The sequence below is a fragment of the Misgurnus anguillicaudatus genome, chromosome 8 (assembly GCF_027580225.2).
Source record: "Misgurnus anguillicaudatus chromosome 8, ASM2758022v2, whole genome shotgun sequence".
Taxonomy (NCBI): domain Eukaryota; kingdom Metazoa; phylum Chordata; class Actinopteri; order Cypriniformes; family Cobitidae; genus Misgurnus; species Misgurnus anguillicaudatus.
Genome location: NC_073344.2, coordinates 6,554,867 through 6,574,629, shown reverse-complemented (window position 1 = coordinate 6,574,629; position 19,763 = coordinate 6,554,867). Strand labels below are relative to the sequence as shown.

General features: G+C 36.3%; 2 protein-coding genes across 3 annotated transcripts in view; both read left to right on the top strand.

The window, feature by feature from the left end:
• Window positions 1-434: 434 nt before the first annotated feature.
• On the top strand, window positions 435-6,453 carry ndufb5 (NADH:ubiquinone oxidoreductase subunit B5). Its single transcript, XM_073870211.1, has 6 exons — window positions 435-595; window positions 1,091-1,176; window positions 1,308-1,374; window positions 1,460-1,521; window positions 1,594-1,704; window positions 6,214-6,453. Exons 1-6 carry the CDS (start codon window positions 478-480, stop codon window positions 6,328-6,330), a joined length of 561 nt encoding a protein of 186 aa, XP_073726312.1. The 5' UTR covers window positions 435-477; the 3' UTR covers window positions 6,331-6,453.
• A 1,565-nt stretch (window positions 6,454-8,018) lies between these two features.
• Window positions 8,019-19,763, top strand: part of usp13 (ubiquitin specific peptidase 13) — a 46,595-nt gene continuing 34,850 nt past the window's right edge. Inside the window, exons 1-3 of one of the 2 annotated variants that reach the window (XM_055213076.2) lie at window positions 8,019-8,220; window positions 9,589-9,714; window positions 17,745-17,805. In XM_055213076.2, the coding sequence (XP_055069051.2) occupies window positions 8,110-8,220; window positions 9,589-9,714; window positions 17,745-17,805 (298 nt within the window). In that variant the 5' untranslated portion in view covers window positions 8,019-8,109. The remainder of the gene's footprint in view (window positions 8,221-9,588; window positions 9,715-17,744; window positions 17,806-19,763) is intronic. The other variant, XM_055213075.2, reaches the window with a different exon arrangement.

Genomic DNA, 19,763 nt, shown 5'->3' with positions numbered 1-19,763 from the left:
CAAAGAAGAGAAAAAAAAATATTCAAAAGAAACGAAATCAAAGGGCAATTATTTAATAAGAATGTTTATAAAGAGTACATGGAAGCAAACGTCTTCTTGAGTAACTTACATGGAAACCACGGTACATTTCAACATTTGACAGTTAAAAGTTTAGTTTGTCCACAGAGGTGTGCAGACTTTCCAAAGTATTAGCAAGTAAATAAATATTTGTTAAATATGTATGAATAAATTTAATTTCATTAGTTTCATTTAATCTCCAAAGTTAGCAACCACGTCAAATTACTAGTAACACGAAGAAGCATTTTATCGACATTTTATTTTTTAAAGTAGCATTTTTTATTAACAGACCAAAATTGTTCGTGTTTTAATCGTTGAAGGTAAACTTTTATTTTGTTTAAGGTTTATTGGTGAATGGCTTCACACAATGTTTGATGAGCCAATCAGGGAAGCCCGTGTTAGCTCGCTCCTCCAACAGTCATGGTGGGCATGAGCGTTCTACGATCTGCGGCTGCTTTTACAGCCAGATTAAATCCGCTAAAACGACATCAGCTATCAACTAATCTACTCTCCAGGACTGTTGCACGTACAGAACAAGGTAAAGAGCATTTATACATTACTAAACACAATAATACGACGTTTCTGGACGATTATTCCTTGTAGTGACCTTGTCTGTCTTGCTTTGCTTATACCCTGTCTAGTGTACTATTACTAACTACTGTCATCAAAATCAATCGTTTTGTACTGTAACCCCCCCTACATAGAAAGCTAAATCGCGGTATTTCATATGTGAATATTCCGCAGCACTATTTTATTTGTATAATTGCAAATAATAAACATGGTTTCATGGCTGCCCGTTTTATTCAGAAGTGTTGATGTAGTAGTCGTTTATTACTAGACAAATAAAATAATTATGGTCCTGATCTTGTATGTAACATTTTCCATTCACTGTATGCTGAAAGTATTAAGCTTGTATTTTCGGTTTACAGCTATTGCTTATAAGTTTTACTTAAGTTTATCCTGCTACTTCCTGTAACAATTAAAAGTCTCCTCTGGCTTTATTTTTTGCTAACCTAACTCATTTGTTTTGCAGTTGCTGTCCGCCATGGGAGTCATGGAAAAAGGATGTTTATCATCAAACCCACTGACTTCTACGACAGAAGATTTCTTCACTTGCTGGTAAAAGCAATGCTGTTTACTTTGCTTCAATTAATAAATGCAATTCTCTTTCATTCATAAATGCAGTTTGCTCATTATTTATTAATAGCATTATTTCATTCTGTTCATACTCTTTCTTTCCATCACACCAGAAATATTACATACTCCTCACTGGGATCCCTGTTGCAGCACTTGTGACTTTTGTTAATGTTTTTATTGGTAAGTTTTAGGTCTACCGGAAATTTTTTCTTCCTATGTCATCTGTATCTGACTTAAACGGATGAATGTTTGTTGTGCACTAAAGGAGAGGCCGAGCTGGCGGAAATACCTGAAGGCTATGAACCAGAACATTGGGAATACTATAAGGTAAATTTTGATATTTGCATAAAAACCTAATTTTGCATCAGAAATGCTTCACATCTTTGTTTTCTTCATCAGCATCCCATCACTCGTTGGATTTCCCGTACCTTTTATGACAGCCCAGTGAAGGACTATGAGAAAATGATGGCACTTATCCATATTGAGACAGGGAAGGCTGAAATGAGACAAGTTTTCTTCACATGATTAAGTTGAGCAATGAGAAAATGCATGTGTTGCTCTGTACTTTCAGTCTTGTGTCATTTCCAGTTAGTTCTGAAACATGTAAACCCCTTTGCTGGATTACATTTGTGTATATGCCAATTATAAAAAGTATCCTGGAATGCTACTGCCCAGCATTTATCTTTATCAGTCCTTATGTCCTCTTCTTAAGCAAATTGTTACTGGACGCCTAGTGCCAGGAGTGAGATATGACCCATCAGCAAACAGCATTAAAGAGATAGTTCACCCAAAAATAATTACCCCATGATTTACTCCCCCTCAAGCCTTTCGAGATGTATATGTACATGCATCTTTCATACCAACACAATCTGAGTTATATTAAAAAGTGTCCTGGCTCTTTAAACTTTACAGTGGTAGTAAATGGTGCTACTTATTTTGAAGCCCCCCATAAAAACATCCTTCACAGAAGTAATTCTCCAGGGGTAGCATCAACATTAAGGTGCATCATCCATCGCCACCTACTGGGTTAGAGTGTGAACCAGAGATTGTCTCCAGGGGCCGGTTGCACCAGCTAGATGCAAAAAAGTTGGGTGTAAGCACTATGTCAGGCGTAAAGGTGCAGTGTGTAGATTTTAGCAGCATCTAGCAGTGAGATTGTGAATTGTTTCCAACCGCGTAAGGGCTGGTTATAGTTGTGCATAGGTCCTACGGCATAGCCGCGATGGTGTAGGTTTTCATTTGTACTTTTGCGTTGTCGTCCGCGTTGACGTGCAAACACACGCGCAGACCGCTGGTATCCACGCGTGTAACCACATTAGCAGCGCAACCATCAAAGAAGCAGCAGCTTGGCAAGTTTACCCACAAACGAAGAAGAAACATCAACTTGTTGTGTATGATTTGAGAAGACCAGCAATGATGGAAGTAAATAAACAGCGACTTTTGTTGCAGTTTAAGTTAAATCACTCCTCAACTTAGTAGAACTGAAGCGCTGTTTAAAATTTTGCGAGGTGCAGTCAGGCTACGGATAACCTACGGCGTAGAGCTTACGCAAGACTATAAATCGGGCTTTAGTTCACCGTTCACCGAAATGCATAGAGAAGCTACTTTAGCTGCCACAGGACAAACATGTTGTTGTCTAAGACAAAATACAATAGTGACAAAACGGGCTCTGTAAAGCAGTTTGTCCGTTTAGGGCTACTGTAGAAACATGGTCATAACTGTCACCCTTATCTAAGTGTTTAATTATACTAAGTATTTTACGGTAGTATCTGTCAAAATACTGCAATCAAGAAGTGATTGCTATAGTTACAAATGTCACAGCGTAAACAAATCAACGCACCCTGCTCAACAGACGGTGAATTTGTGTACAATAAAATGTCGCAAACAACAAACTGCACTGTAAAAGATACTTTGCTGCCTTGGGATTTTTTGTTGAATCATCTCAGATTTACAAGTCATGTCAACACAGATGAGTTGGCATAACTTATAAAATATAGTTGAAAAAAGTCAACTTAATTTAATAAGTTATAACAACTCGCCTGTAGTTATAACAACTCATCTCTAGTCAAAATAAATGATAGTAAGTTGAAATGACTTGTAAATCCGAGTTGATTCAACCAAAAATTTTAAGGCAGTATTTTTTACAGTGTGGAAAGTACCACGTGTATTAAACCTCAATGTAAATAAAGCTTGAAGCACTTTGGATTGACTGACGATCAAACTGAAATTCTCCTAATAACTGCGCATCCCTTTTCTAATGATCGAAATAAACACTTTGCAGAAATGCGCATCGGTACTTCCTTTTCTTAAATAACCATAAAATCAGCCATCGCGTGTGACATTAAAGGACCTGTTATGGTAACTTAATTTTTTTTAGGTAAAATGGGTATTAACCTGATAAGGAACACTGTGCCGTACACGGTACACCCCCTCCCTTGCACGTGAGGCTGCATTACGTCATTGTAACTTTGAAGCATTAAATCTTCAAAATATATGGTCATGCTGCACATCGTTGAAAAGCTTAGACTTTAGGGAATCCATTAAGCGCACACACAAAGCATAATATGATTTTTAGCAGTCATAAAACTGTAATCTAGTTGTTAGCTACCTGAACCGGGCGGCGCCGAATTAGGATATTTACTTACCTTCAAAAGCTTCCCTTTATCAGCTTCGGTGAAATTGTCCAAAACAAATTGTTCATAAATCCCCAAAAGTCCCAAGGAAATTGAATATCCAAGCCTTTCAATCCAAAACGATTTGTTCATCTCACAATCTTGACGTTTCTGACCGAATTACGATATAAATAGTGTAGGGATCGACCGATATGGATTTTTTTGTGCCGATGCCGATGCCGATTTTTTTCCATCAGCCTTAGCCGATGACCGATACAGGCTGCCGATTTTCTTTAGCCGATATTTGGAGCCGATACTGCTTTTGCTCATTCAGTTTACATTATAAAAATGACACAATGATAAAACCAAATGTTACAACTCTTAATTTAAAAAAGGAACATTTACTGAACTATATTTAACAAATAGTAAAAACAGGTGAGGTAGAACAAGTAAGAAAATTCAGTGCTGCTGAAAATACTAAGCATAAATAAAATAAGTACACTATTGCACACAGTAGCAGGAACCAAGCAGCATAACAAGGGGAACACTGTACTTTTTCCTTGAAAGTAACCACCTATTTACAACCTATTTAATGCTTAGGTCTAAGTTTTAGTGCACTTAACTTCATCTCTTGTAGAGCAAATGTCTTTCATAAGAAGACAAGGGAAATGTAAACAGCAATACTGATCAAAAAACAACTTAAAAAGAATTCTGAATAACATGCATTACCCACTTCTGTACCTCACACACCCTAGGGTCCTATAATAAATGCGAGGGATAGTTAGTTTGCCTCAGCTCGCTTGAAACGCATAAAACTGAACAAATACATGAGGATTTGTGTACGGACTTCGGTCAGATAGTAGAGCGCGTGCAGTGAGAGAGACATGGATGAGAGAGTGCATGTACCTTTGCGCTCTTAATGAACGGAAATGTTGTCAAAACTTACAAAATAACACTTCTCGGGTCACATAAAAGTCATGTGGGAACTGCTCTGAACTAAGTGCTTAGCGTCGAATTTCTTATTTTTTTTCGCTGACGAAAATTCCGCGTTAACAACCATGAACGTATGCAACCATGAACTGCGCTCTCCACAATGACGAGAAACTATCAGCAATGGATATTGATTTTTAGCTTTTTACTACTACATATATTTATGGAGATGAGAATTAAAACCCACCCTGTCCAGCTATGATCAGCTGTTCGGTTGATCACATGACCTGCGTTCGCTTGCGGCATTATGAGCACCAAACGTCAGACTGGTGGTCGCTGAATAAAACTCCTACAAATACCACAAAATCACGGAACAACGTCAGCATTGTTTAATCCTATGACCAGTGCTCGTAACAGCTGCCGTATGCATACGGTTAGCCTAAAAGCTATTTGAGGCTCCCTAAATACAATGGCAAGCAGTTTTATAGGCATTCGCGTTTTCCATTTGCATCACCAAACTTAGCTATGGTTGCACGCACATATAGAGTAACGTGTTTACACTTTCAAAGTATATGGCAATATTTCAGTCAAACAGTTAAAAGATGCTTTGAAGTTTAAAACTTACCAGAGCAGGCTTACAGAGCTCCGCTCTGCTAGTGGGGGGAGGGGCAATGCACGGGCTGCAGGCAGCTCTCAAGCAACACAGAGCTGCCTGTGGACGCCTGTCTGTAATTAATGCCGGGGAAAAACTATCGGCGAACGCAAGCCGCGCATCGGCCGATGTCGATACACCTAAAACCTGCTAAAATCGGCCCGATGTATCGGCCGGCCGATAAATCGGTCGATCACTAAAATAGTGTATACAATTAGTTCACTAACGGACATTCTTTCGAATCTCACTTTTCAATCACGATTTATAATGAATATATCCGGATGTCACGTTTATTGTGCAACGTCTGAGGAACAAATACGCCCCCTTGTGGAATTTCAGCCGTTCCACAAGGACTTTGTAGCAATGCATAACAGAACTTAAGGGAATACTTTAGCATTTAAGGGTAAATACTTAAGGAACCATAAGGCTGTCAGTAACTAAACCCTTAGGTTTTTTCTTGCAACCCATGTTTCATTAAGGGTACCCTTAACCTTATATCTAAGGGATTTCTTAGCTTAAGGACTTTTATGCAACCGGGCACAGGGCATTTTCTAATAGAACTCCGATTGTGCTTGTATGATAAAAGATCATACACAACAAGGATGGCTTGAGGATGAGTAAATCATTGAGTATTTTTTTGCTAAACTATCCCTTTAAGAGAAAAATAATGATCTTCTTAGGGGTCAAATTGTAATGGCAGTCAGTTTTACAACAAACACATCTTTAAATGTGTTTAATACAGACAGAACTGTTTTGTGTTTATGATTTAATTTATTTATCAAATCTATTCCATGACTTATTGTTCCCAATTTGCTTTGCAGACAAACACAAGTTGAAGTTCGCAAACACATGAGAGAAAAAGGAGACGGACCCTGGTTCCACGTCAAAACGCTTGATAAGAACCTAATAGACCACAGCCCCAAGTCATCCCCTGATAACTAAGAGCAGTCATGCACACCTGTCAAAATATTCAGGCATTATACAATGTATAATGCATTGTTATTAATTCAAATATCTTTTTCTTTTCTTTGCCTCTGGCACCAATAAACAGAAAGTAATAATTTACTAACGTGTGTGTTCTTTTGTGCTACTTCACAAACAAAATCCTCAAGCCATTACTTTTTTCAAGCCATAAAATTTTATTTAGCAATAATAAGTTGTGTATAGGATTTCTCTTGATGCAGGTGTCTAGACGGCGGTGGGCATGGATTTTTGCAGTACAGAAACAAAATGTATAATTTATTAAACAAATGTTAAATATATGGACAGCAATGTAATCTTAGTAAAATTATCAAAAGTCCCTAACACAAAAACAATATTAATATTTGATAGTAGTATCAAAGTATGCACATAGAGGGTATGCATTAATGTCACTTTTCCACATGACCACGCCAGAGCACGCCCTGTTGAGTGGCAAACGTTCAACAAAATGGCTGGTTTTCATAGTGGCTGCTACGAAAATGCCAGTAAAACTGACTATTATCAGCTTAAATTGAATTTAGTTGGACTTGATAGCATAGGTGGACAATACTTAGTTACATTAGTTACATTTTCCAAGCATCTGTGCTTTATTAGGGTGTTTGTATAGGGACATTTTTTACTTCACTACATTCTAAAGCATAGAATCATTCTTTGTATTCTTTAATATTGCATATTAACATTTATTTAATACCTAATTACATTAAAATTGTGCACTTTTACTTAAGTAAAAGTACGTTAATGTACTTAAATATCAAAAATACAAAAACTTGTATTTATGAAATGTAATAGAGTAAAAATTATGATAATATGCTTTGGAATGTATGCTTTCCAAAGGAAAAACACCGACAAAACACGAATACTTAAAAAATACTTTAAGTAGAAAGTAAAACCTCTGCTTGATAGTGACCCTAGCATTTTGTCAACCCACCTGTGGTCTGTGGACCTTGGCATAGACGATCCATTTACTTCTCCTTTCAGTGTTTCTTGGCAGTGTGTAAAACGTTAGCTCCGAATTATTGTTAATCTGTTAGTACATTCTATCGCACAACAGCTTTTTCCCATTTAGACGCGTTTTCCCCGTGTTTTCGCTGATTTCACACTGTACACAATGCTGCCGCTATGGTTTTTGCCACTCAGTGGGCGTAACCAGTCACTTACGCCGAAGGTGACGTCACATGCATACCCTCTATTTTAGAAGCGCTTTAACAAACAGCACTGCACAGATTGTGATGTCATGTCAGTTTTTAGAGATTCATAAATTGTAAATGACAAAATGTCACAGTATTCCTTGAAGCCAGGTTAAAGCCAAATATATAGGGCTGTTGTTTTTGTTTATAAATGTAAAAATTCCAATTTCCTTCCGTCAGTCAATAATTAAAAAACATTACGAAATCTATAAATTCAATACAGACAGTGCACCATGAATCTACATCGAGTAATAAGGATACTGTCACTAGAAAAAACAACATCAAAACTAATTTAGCATCGATCCGAATACGCCACCACTTGGCGTCTGCGTGAATAATATCAAATGCTGCCTGTTTCTCAAAAGGGACACCCATTGTTTTCCTCCCATATACTCCCCCTTCATCCATCCATGCCCCAATGTTTTCGTCGTCATATCCCTCAGTCCATGTGGAATGTCGGGTCTGTATGATTTAAAAATAGCCCCATCTCATCTTCAGCCTGACACGCTGCTCCAGTGAGTCTCATAGTGGTGCGAGCAGCAGGAATGTGAAGATGGCTACAGATCTGGGAGAGCTACTGGTCCCGTACATGCCCACCATTAAAGTACCGAGGACAGGAGACAGGGTTTTCAAGAGCGAATGCGCTTTTTCTTACGACTCTCCTGTGAGTATTATGACAAATATTTGATGCATGAACGTGAAAACATTACAGCTGTACGGTTGGGCGCACTGGCTTCCCCAGACACGTGAAAAGCTGCGCATTTTAACGCGCGTGGCCACCATTCTTCTGCTGAACTTCTGTGTGACAGCTTTCATGAATAATTAAATAAATATCCCAATGATGTTTACATCTTTACAGTGGGACGACTGTATATATTTTTTTGGCATTAACGTTATTTGTGATTTAGAGCTAGAAGGATTTCATAAACAGAACAATATGAAATCTGGGGTGTATTACAGAGAATTACGTTTAAAGGCGTGTCTGTCAAAGCAATTATTATTTTTTCCGTTCTCATGTATTCGACACCATCCCAAGCAAGCGCACACAAGCAATGTAGCAAGACTTGTTGACAAGAGCGTGTGCGTTTGCTGTGTTTTAAGTAAGTAAGGCAAAAAAAGATGTTTACTGTAGGATTTCTCTAGTATTTCCAAATCTAAAGTAATTGGTATTAAGCGGCCATTTATTTCTGAAAGAATCCAGGTCAACGTGGTTCGTCAAACATACACAATCATTGAAGCTCACACCATAAATATCTCACGCATATTATACAATTATGTTTTTTAAGGGACAGTGTAAACTTTTATACAAACGTGGGTAAATTTACAGTTGCTTCCAGCTGTATAAGTTTTAAAAGTGACTCAGCTGTTTGGAGTTCGTCATGTCCGACCAAAAGACAGGTTATTTTTACACACTATCTGTTCAAGCTCGTGTGTCACCAGCAGCTAGTGACAGGTTTTTCAGTCTGGTGGGTCCTTAACATCCCCCACACAAAAGCCCTGTATTATTTTGATTTATTTATTTAGATTCATCTAAATAATTTTACTTTTATGTACCAACAGACCTCAAGACAATGATTAATATTTAAATAAAAAAGCTATATATTTTCATAATGTATTTGCATTTTCCATTTGGCAGACACTTTAATTTAGGCAACTCATAGTGTGTTTGTATACATTTTTGTAACAATGTGTGACTCCTGGTGCTTGATCATTTGCTTTGCTAATGAAGTATTTTACCAAACTATTTTGTTAGTACAGTAACCTTTAAGAAACCACTACTATATTATGTTCAAATTTTCCCTTTTTTAATAAAACAACCAGAGTTTTGTAATTATTATAACTCGAACAGCTTTATTTCTATAGATATTTGGTATCTGTGATATAGATGGCTGTTTTATGTATGTTGCTCTGTTAATAATGTTAATCTATCAGTAGTATATAGTTTTAATTTGTTTTATACATTGTTATGACTGTAGGCCTATAACACTGCCTGTGTTTGTCTGATAGCATGATGTTTGCATTTTTTTTTAAGGAATCAGAAGGTGGTCTCTATGTGTGTATGAACTCGTTTCTTGGTTTTGGAAGAGAACATGTGGAGAGACATTTCCGTAAAACTGGACAGAGTGTTTACATGCACTTAAAACGGCATGTGAAAGAGGTAAGTGACAAATCTTAATATAGACGTAATTGTTGTGTAGTTCTCTAAACTTTGACATTGTTGGGTTCCTGTAGGGTTGATGTCATACTGAATTTTTTATTTTTTATTCTATGGTAATATACCTTTTAGTTTCCATAATAGTCTTATGTGCAAATTCTTTAATATTTAGAAAGACCCAATAAAATGTTACTGCTTTTAGTGAGCAGTATCCATAACAACAAAAGATGTAAAGTTAAATTGTAATAATCTTTGGTTTAATGAAATGAAACGCTTGTTGAAGGTAGTTAAAGTCGCCATGAAACGAAAGTAGAAATTGTCTTTTTCCTCCGTGATGACGTATATCCGAGTGAAACCGGCTTCTGAAATGAAATAAGGCAGGGCTGGATTTAAATTCATCCATTAAGCACTGATTGGATTGTGTGAAGATGGGTCGTGTTGCTAATTGCTTATCGCTGCAATCTTTTTCCCCGGGCCTTGCCTACCTGTCATACCTTATGACCGGAAGTAAAGAGAGATTAGCGCTGCATCCCAAACCACCTACTTCCATTCTATATAGTATGTAAAAAGCACTACTTCGCCTACTATATAGTATAGAAGTAGGCGGTTTGGGACTCAGGGCAGGTGTGTTCGACTTCATGCAGCGTGCAGACCGATCGGCGAAGTTTGCCGCTTGCAGTCGAGGGAGGAGCTGAAGACGGAGCCGTCAAGCCTGACACCTGCTCCTTGCCGTAGTGACGTGTGCGCTGTGTTTCCTTTTTTTTTTTAAATCGCGAATTAGAATTAGAAGTGAATTAGATGGTGAATTTGATAAAAACAAATCTTTTAATAACAAGTTTCAACCAGAAACATTTTATATTGAATATTTTAATTGCTGCTTATACTGCCCGAACATAACGGGAAACGAGCCTACATTATTAAAATACCAATAGAGTTTGGTATTTTCATTTATATTTTATTACACACCACAATATTTATGCATATTAGCGTGTTTTACCGGTTATAAAATCATTAATTTATAATGTTTATTAGTGGAACGGAAGGTTGGATTAAACTTGAAACGCACGTGATCATTGTCATCAGTGAGGCGATCAGTCACAAAGAGCTGTGTCGTCATCATAACCAGCCGGCTACTCTCGAGACGCCCCTGCGGTGATTTAAAACCATACGTCACATGCCTTCAGCGCCAGCTCAAGTCGGACGAAATTACTAACTGGTCTGCGCAGCGCTGTATGAAGTCGAACACACTTATTGTTTTGAGGAGGGAAGGAGATTTGCGTTTTTGATTAAAGATTATGAAGGCAAATTAATTTTTAAAAAGTAATGAAGCTCACAGATAAGTCATTTGTAAAAAAAACTGACAATGTAACAAAACATATTACAGTTTTACCTTTTAATTTCATGGTGACTTGGAGAATGTTTTCTGTAAGTGTCTATGGCAGGGTTTTTCCCGCATGGAGAATTTAGATGCCTCCGCCAAATTTCGTGCCGCCTCTGGCTCTCGACAAGTGTCTTTGTCATGTGTCTCTACGAAAAACTGTGCTTGTGGCATTAAGCCACTGCTGTGGTGCTGGATTTGTTATCAGCACAGTGGAAATGGGTATTAAAGGTGCAGTTTGTAAATTTTAGCGGGATCTAGTGGTGAGGTTGTGAATTGCAACCAACGGCTCAGTCCACTGTTCACCTCTTGCCTTTGAAACACATAGAGAAGCTACGGTAGCCGCCACCGGACAAACATGTCATCGTTGGAGACAACTTAGTAAAAAAAATTGTCTGTTAAGGGCTTCTGTAGAAACATGGCTGCACAAAATGGCGGCTTCCATGTAAGAGGACCCTCTGTGGATGTAGATAAAAACGTCTCATTCTAAGGCAATAAACAGACATAACAGTTCATTATAAAAAGGTCTTTATACACCCCTGATAATATAGTTTTGTATATTATTTTGCATTTCTGTCAAGATATCCTTCTAAAAATCACACACTGCACCTTTAACAGAGGTCAGGCCAGCCTCAAATGGGCGGATTAGCCTCAAGTGGGCGGGACTTTAGCCGCAAAAGGGCTGTACAAATTTCCAAAAGATTTTGATTGGTTTATTTCATTTAATGTGCGTTGTCGTATTTAGAGTGCTACAGGGATTATGTATTTTTAAAGGTAAAACCTGGAATTGAGTTAGCGTTTTAGCACTTCCATCATCCCCTAAGTCAATAGTTCGTCTTCATGCGGCGCCGCAAGAACCACCAGCCGCCTGTTAAATGCAATGCATTTTGGTTAGAACATTTTTTCAGAATTTCTCCGATCACGTGTGTCATTAAAGTACCGCAAGAGCGAGACGAGACCAGCCGCCTAGGTCAGGCTTAACAGTAGCCCCAAACCGGCTGCTTTATTCTTATTGGCCAGACTCAACAATCACGTGCATTTCAGGTTTATCCTGACACCTTTAGTTCCACTAATGCTCAAAAAAAGTTTTTTTTTTTACTGTACTCTGTTCATACAACCTTAATATGTGTACAGTGGCATTTATTAAAATAATATAGAACTCAATTTATTGATATTTAATAATATATGCTTTTCTGTAACTTTATCATACAATATAAAGCAGCAAACAACTTATTTAATACAAAATGCTTAATAAAGTTTGAAAGAGCTGTCCGAAGCTTGGTGGTGATGATGTTGATGTCGAGAGACAGTGGTGTAGTTCGCTTGTAGCTTACGGTTAGCTTTTAATTTCTAGTAAACGCATTTATACTTAAAAATTTTGTTCATCTGGGAGGATAATCTTGTTTGAAAACACGTGTAAGTGTCATAAACATTTGTTGAACACAGAGCTTATTTTTTTGACAATCCAAAAGTCTATGGAAATTAGCTTTTTGGTAAGGGAACCAGTGACAAAAATACTTCATCCCTGCAAGACTCTAGTTGATTTTGATTTTGTTTATTATATAAAGCAATGAAGGCAGTAAAAATAGATTTCTTGGCCAAGAGTGAAGGAAAGGATGATGACAGATAATGTCTATGACCGTGTCACCTATAACCAAAGACAAGACACTGCAAAGGAGCACAGTGAACTTTAAATGAAAAACGTATGCTATATTTTTAATTTGATTTTAAACAACTTTACAGTTTGTTAACTGTAAATGAACACATCAGTTGATATGTTGTGTTTATTAATTGAATGTTTTATAAGATAAAAAGTTAAAAATTATAATTTTCTTTAAAACACAAAAAATAGGTCGCTTGTAAAGTGTGTTGTTGAGCCAATATAAACATGCCTGCATGTAGGCATTAGGAGGATAGCACCATCTCCACCTCATTTTGAGTCAGGAAAAACCCTGTTTGGTATGATGTGGAATTCATGTTTGCTAACTACAAAGTTGCTAAAAATCAATACTGAGACATATTGGAAAGTTTGAGACTGGCTTAGGAGGTCAGGAAAAACTCAAGGATATGGATTTTAATATACCTTTAATTTGTAGGCTCTTTGTGGGTCTGAGGCTACTGAGGCTGTGTGTGTATTGTGTTGAGTTTGGTTTCACATATTTTTCCTTATGCCAGGTGCATTATCCTACTGTATACTTTTAAGATTTACCATCCCATGCTGCTTTTACAAACCTCCAAAAAGGACAGAAAATGTTGTTTACCACAGATGACAGGATGGCTGTTGAATTTGGAAAGCAGTTAGGAATACTAAAGTAACTGGGTGATTCTCACGAAAACTTGGTTTTAAAAATGTCAAGCATGAAAATGTAAAAATTGCTTAAATTTACTTTTTTCCCACCAGACATTGAAAAACAAAGTCTGGAGTAAATGGGAACATTAATTTAAAAACTTTTACTTATCATTTAACACTTTTTGTAACATAATTTAAAAAATTAGTCCTAAAAAATCTAATTACCGCAACAGTCAGAAAACATCAACACTGACATATTTTCAAAATGACATGACAAACCTGAAAGAACATAATTTGGAGATTCTGCACATACATTTAAAATCAAAGTATTATGCTTCTATTAATTCAATTAACATTTAATAAGCATCTGTTGCGGTAATGAGAATCAAAATGTCGTGTAAGCATTCTGACAAGACAATATTTCAAATTAACTGTAAAAAAATGATCTTTCCTGGTAGCCATCTTGAAGTAACTGGTCCATGTGCTTGGTCACTCAAACTCAAACTTTATTAAAATTCTGTATGTGTGCTTAAACTGTTCTCAAAAAGTGTTGCGGAGGATGAGAACATCAGGCATGGACACATCATTTTCCTAATTTTTCTTCATTATTATTATACATGAATATTCAGTAAATATTTTTCTGTCATCTAAAGTAGTCTAGCAAAACATCCATTTATTTTTTTTCTTAATATTTTTGTGTTAATTTGATTAAATTACAACATAACGCATGTTCAAACACAGCCGGACACGTTGCGGTAATGAGAATTTCAGCAGAAAATGAGATCAAATTTACAATTATAAATTCTTATGTTGAAATCACACATGTGCAAGGTAGAACACAGTATTGTGTTAATTCTGATGCTTTTTAATGTTACTATATTACACATTTTAAAGCTAAAATCATTAGTGCCGTGGTGTTTCAATGGTTTCGTGAGAATCACCCAACTACCTAGAACCTTAATAACATGATGTTAATAACATCAACATTAACCTATTCATCATATTTATATGTTGTACGGGGGAGCTAGAACAATATAAGACTTTCACAAAAACATTTTTGAATGATACAAACTATTGTCTGTTATCGTTACTGGCAAAATGATCCAAATATGAATTTTTGCCAATATCGCACACCCTTAGTCTACATACATGCGTTAAAGGTAAACTATTATTAGAGTAATAAGTTATTTTACACTTGTGTGCATGAAGGGTCATGTTTCATGTGTTTATGGTTGTGTATAGTGTGGATGAAGATATTTTTTGAAATGGCAGTATAGACGAGAATCATCACTAATATTTTAGATGTGGGCCGCACCAGACCAGATTTAGTGAAACAAGACAATTTTACACAGTGTATGTTTTCATTTTTTTTTTATACTTTATTTATGAGTTTGTTTCTTGCATAAGATTTTTCCAGCCTCTACAATGGGTTTAAATGTCTGCTATGGCACCATGAAATTAGCATGCAGCTTACAAAGATTGCACATTTTTATAACATGAGGTTTATTGGATTTAGAAAGCTGCTAATAACAATTAGGTGGTGGTTACCCATATTTCCAGGGAATACATTATAATAAAGCACTTTTGAATCCCATGGTTTAAGCCCTGTGGTGTAGCAATTCCTCCACAAAAGAGTATTGTGTTAACAAAGTAAGGTCATGGGTTCGATTCCCACGCATACTTAGAAAAAATGTTTACGGTCAATGCACTTTAAATAGCTTTGGATAAAAATGTCTGCCAAATACAAATGCTAATTTAAAGGAACAGTATGTAAAAAAATTATATCAATTAATCATAAAATGGTCCTTATATGTCACTAGACATTAAGAAATCATTTTTATTTCAAATACTTATATCACTGACAACAGTGGCCTGGCCAGGATTTTGTCATTTAAAAAGTGGAGTTGCAGCCCTCTTCTTTTGTTTTTGTTTTCATTTTCTGTATTGGCCACCAGTTGTGTGATTGCAGTACCAGTTTTAGCCACAAGTTTTGTGATTGCAATACCAGTTTTGGCCACAATCCTACATACTGTTCCTTTAACGTAAATAGATGAATAGTTTCAACTACAAAGGCAACAATCAGATATCAAAGAGGTGAAATTTACATCCATAAATTTACAGTGTTGTGTTATTAAAACAGTTTTTAAAATATCATTTAAAGAGCTCAGATGCAAACGTGAATGAATCTGTCATGTTTTCTTAAAAATTTGCATTTTTTTAATCAGACTGTACTTTTATTTCTAAATGGCCTGAGGTGGGGATTAAGCCAACGCTATCTTACGAGAATCACGGAAATTTGTGTTATAGTCACAAAATTTTTGATTAATGTATTAGTGCTATTGACACGGATTTCTGCTGTTTTTATTGCCCCTGGAGCACGAATGTCTTTTTCGTGGCACACAGCATGAATTTCTCGAAACTGTGGCACGACTTTCTGTGTCATGTAAATTTATATTTTGTTTTGTCATTGCTTTGTCCTATTTTTTTACCATTGTCGCTGGGGGTTAGAATCACTTTCTGCGACATATAACCCAAACTTTAACCGCAACTCTAACTCCAATTCCAGGCGAGAATAGTTTTAAAAGCGGACGAAAAACATGTGGAAACCAATGCATAAAATTTAATCCTAACGCAAACCCCGAATCTAACCCTAACCCCAAGCGACAATGATTTAAAAATAGGAAAAACAATGAGAAAAAAAAAGGAATTACACAATACAGAAAGTCTCTGTTTCAAGAAATTTGTGCCGTGTGCCACAAGAAAAGACATTCGTTCTCCAGGGGCACGAAAAACAGCCGAAAATTGTGACAATAGCACGAATAAATTAATAAAAAATTTTGTTGACTATAACAAGACTTGCCGTGAGATAGGGTAGCGCCCAACACTAATTCATACATATTTTACGAGTTGGCTAATTCGTATGAATTCATACGACCACATTCGTACGTTTTTTTATGATTTGCCTTCACCCCTGTGATTTTGGGGTTAGGTGCGGGGTTAGGGTTTGGGTTTTGTTGTTGTTTTTTTCATGAGAATCGCACGTTTTTGCACGATTAACTTCTTACACTGCAAAAATGACTTGCTTACTTAGTATTTTTGCCTTGTTTTCAGTACAAATATCTAAAAACTCTAAAATCAAGATCAATTTTCTTGATGAGCAAAATGACCCACGAAAATAGGTCTAGTTTTTAGACAAAAATATAAAATTTAAGTGAATTTGTGCTTAAAACAAGCAAAAATATCTGCCAATGGGTTGAGAGATTTTTTTCTTGAATTAAGCTTTTAAGAAAACCGTCAACTTATTTTTTAGATTTGTTTGCTTGTTTTAAGCACAAATTCACTTAAATTTGAGAATTTTGTATAAAAACTAGACTTATTTTCGTAGGTCATTTTGCTCATCAAGAAAAAACATCTTAATTTAAGAATTTTTAGATAGTTGTACTGAAAACAAGATAAAAATGCTAAGTAAGAAAGTCATTTTTTGCAGTGTATGAATTCATACGAATTAGCCAACTCGTAAAATATGTACGAATTCTCGTGAGATCAGACTGGATTAAGCTGATTTGAAGTGAATGTACTCGATGAACTTATAATATGTGGCGAGAGCATTCAGTTCATATCATTAAAATCTCATTTTTGGCGGAGGTGGTGTTTAGCATCTTTTGCAACTCAGCTCCACATTTGTACATTTATGTATATTTAAGCTTGTATGCAAAGTGAATTGTAGTGCATTACAGGCTATACACTTTGTGTTTCCTTGTAATCGAAATTTTGATAAATGATGGTAAGCAAGCACGCAGTAAACGGTACCCATTGACTTCCATTGTTTTTTTTCTCCTATGGACCTCAGTGGGTACACTGTAAAACAGTGCAGCCTGAAGTTAATACAATGCAATTTAACCTACTATTTTAAATGTTGACTTGCGATAAATTGACATAACTTATAAAAACAAGTTGAAATAGTTTTTAACAAGTTAATTTGTTAAGTGACATAAATATATGTTGATTTGATATGATTTTTGCAGTGCACCATCAAATGTGTGGTTACTATCATTTATCAAAATATCTTCTTTTGTATTCAACATGAGCTTGAGTAAATAGTACATTTGAATTTTTGTGTAAACTTGTAAGAAACTATTAAAGGGGAATGGTTTCTTAGTTCCAACTAAATAATGTGCTGGGTACGTTTTGCTTATTATTATGTCTGGACCTATTGGCGATCATAGCTTTGTACAGTATAATCATTTCTGTAAGGCTTTTATCAGTTAGATTTGTAATATGTTTCTGTAATATGTATTAGGGACGTGTGTACCAGGTGTAACATTACACTTTAACTGTTGTGTTGTTTCTTGGTGTTTATTACAGAAAGCCACAGGTGCTGCGGGGGGTGCCATACCAAGAAGAAGAAATGGAAAAGTGTTTTTAGGTAAACCTGTTTTGGACAAATGAAAAAATAAACCCCTCTGTGATGGTATAATTCTTTTCTTTTTATATGTAGTTATTTCAGTCATTCCTGGCTGAGGCTAAATTTAGCTAATTTATTTGTATATGCAGTTAGTAAGCGTTCTAAATCTAAAGTAGCCACATGCTTGCACAGGCCTAATCTTCTGCACTGAAGGGTTGGTTTACATTGGGTGGCTATGCCTGTCAGCTGCTGTGCCCTATCAAACCCACAGGCTGACACACTTCTGCCATTGGAGGGGTGACGTAGGAGGTGAGGGACCAGTGGTCCCTTATTCTCATGCATCCAATCAATATAAATGCCTCTCGCGCTGTTTCGGGGTCATACGTCAGAAGGGGGATTCCAATCATTTAGTATACCCGTGATGCTTGGCCAAATCTGTCATTTTAGATGACTCTGACTGTTCTATTAAGAATAATCTGTCTGTCACTGGATTGAAATGGAAACAGATGTGTCTTTTTATTTAGTCTGTTACATCTCTAAAGACAAAATCTTGTTTGTGAAGTAAAATTTAACTGATCAGTTGCCTTTGAAGTAATAGCATTTCCTAAAATGTGTGTTTGAGTCAACTTGAGTTTTAATTTTTACATTTACATTCGATTATTTAGCAGACACATTAATCTAAAGCAATTTACAAATGAGGAAGCAAGTTAAGCTTGAACTCAAGTAGAAGAGAATATTTTGTAGTTATGTGTCGCTGTTATTTCCTTTGCCATTACGGTGGTGTAGTGCAGCTATGTGTATGGGACCACATCAGGTTATTTTACTGTTAATCGCTCAGCCAGTCTGTACAGTAGTTTACCTGTGAGGACATCAACATATCGATAGTGTAGATTTTAAGTGGTGTGTGTGCTTTAAGTGGAAGCAGTGTAATGGAAATATTGGTTGGCTATTAAAGGAATATTCCATTTTCTTAAAAGAAAAATCCAGATAATTTACTCACCACCATGTCATACAAAATGTTGATGTCTTTCTTTGTTCAGTCGAGAAGAAGTTGTGTTTTTTGGGGAAAACATTGCAGGATTTTTCTCATTTTGGTGGACTTTAATGGACACCAACAGTGGACACTTGACTCAACACGTAACAGTTTTTTCAACGGTGTTTCAAAGGACTATAATCAATCCCAAACGAGGAATAAGGGTCTTATCTATAGCGAAACGATTGTCATTTTTGACAAGAAAAATAACAAATATACACTTTTAAACCACAACTTCTCGTCTAGATCCGGTCGTGATGCGGCAGCGTGAATGCGTGAATACGTCATGACGTCAAAAGGGTCACAGAGGATGAACGCGAAACTCCGCCCCAGTGTTTACAAGTGCGTTGAAAGAGGACCGTTCCTACATTGTTGTATGTCAACTGATACTAATTAATGTCTTTGTGTCAGTTTATTGTTTACAATGGTCCGCAAATTTGCATTTTATATATGTACCACGTGACCTCCCTACGTCACTACGCATTTACGTTAGGTCACGCTGGACTGGACCGAGACGAAAAGTTGTGGTTTGAAAGAGCTTATTTGTTATTTTTCTTGTCAAAAATGAAAGTTGTTTCGCTGGATGGGACCCTTGTGCTTCGTTTGGGATCGTTTATAGACCTTAGAAACTCAGTTGAAAAAAACTGTTAAGTGTTGAGTTAAGTATTAAATGTTGGGCTCTATTAAAGTCAATTAAAATGAGAAAAATCCTGGAATGTTTTCCTCAAAAAACATAATTTCTTCTCGACTGAACAAAGAAAGACATCAACATTTTGGGTGGCATGGTGGTGGGTGGATTGTCTGGATTTTTCTTTTAGGAAAATGGAATATTCCTTTAAGGAATTAAGTATTTACATTTTTTCTTGTGCATTGAGGTACACTTAACCTTAATTTTGATGTTGGCTAAACAATTAATTATTTACAGTTAAGGATAATTTTGGATCAT

What these genes read in the sequence shown, in the direction of transcription:
- ndufb5 (XM_073870211.1), top strand. Translation starts at nt 478, where the DNA reads ATGGTGGGCATGAGCGTTCTACGATCTGCGGCTGCTTTTACAGCCAGA. An exon ending in TTTTGTTAATGTTTTTATTG is followed by an intron (nt 1,375 to 1,459) that starts GTAAGTTTTAGG and finishes TGTGCACTAAAG; the next exon opens with GAGAGGCCGAGCTGGCGGAA. An exon ending in AACATTGGGAATACTATAAG is followed by an intron (nt 1,522 to 1,593) that starts GTAAATTTTGAT and finishes TTTCTTCATCAG; the next exon opens with CATCCCATCACTCGTTGGAT.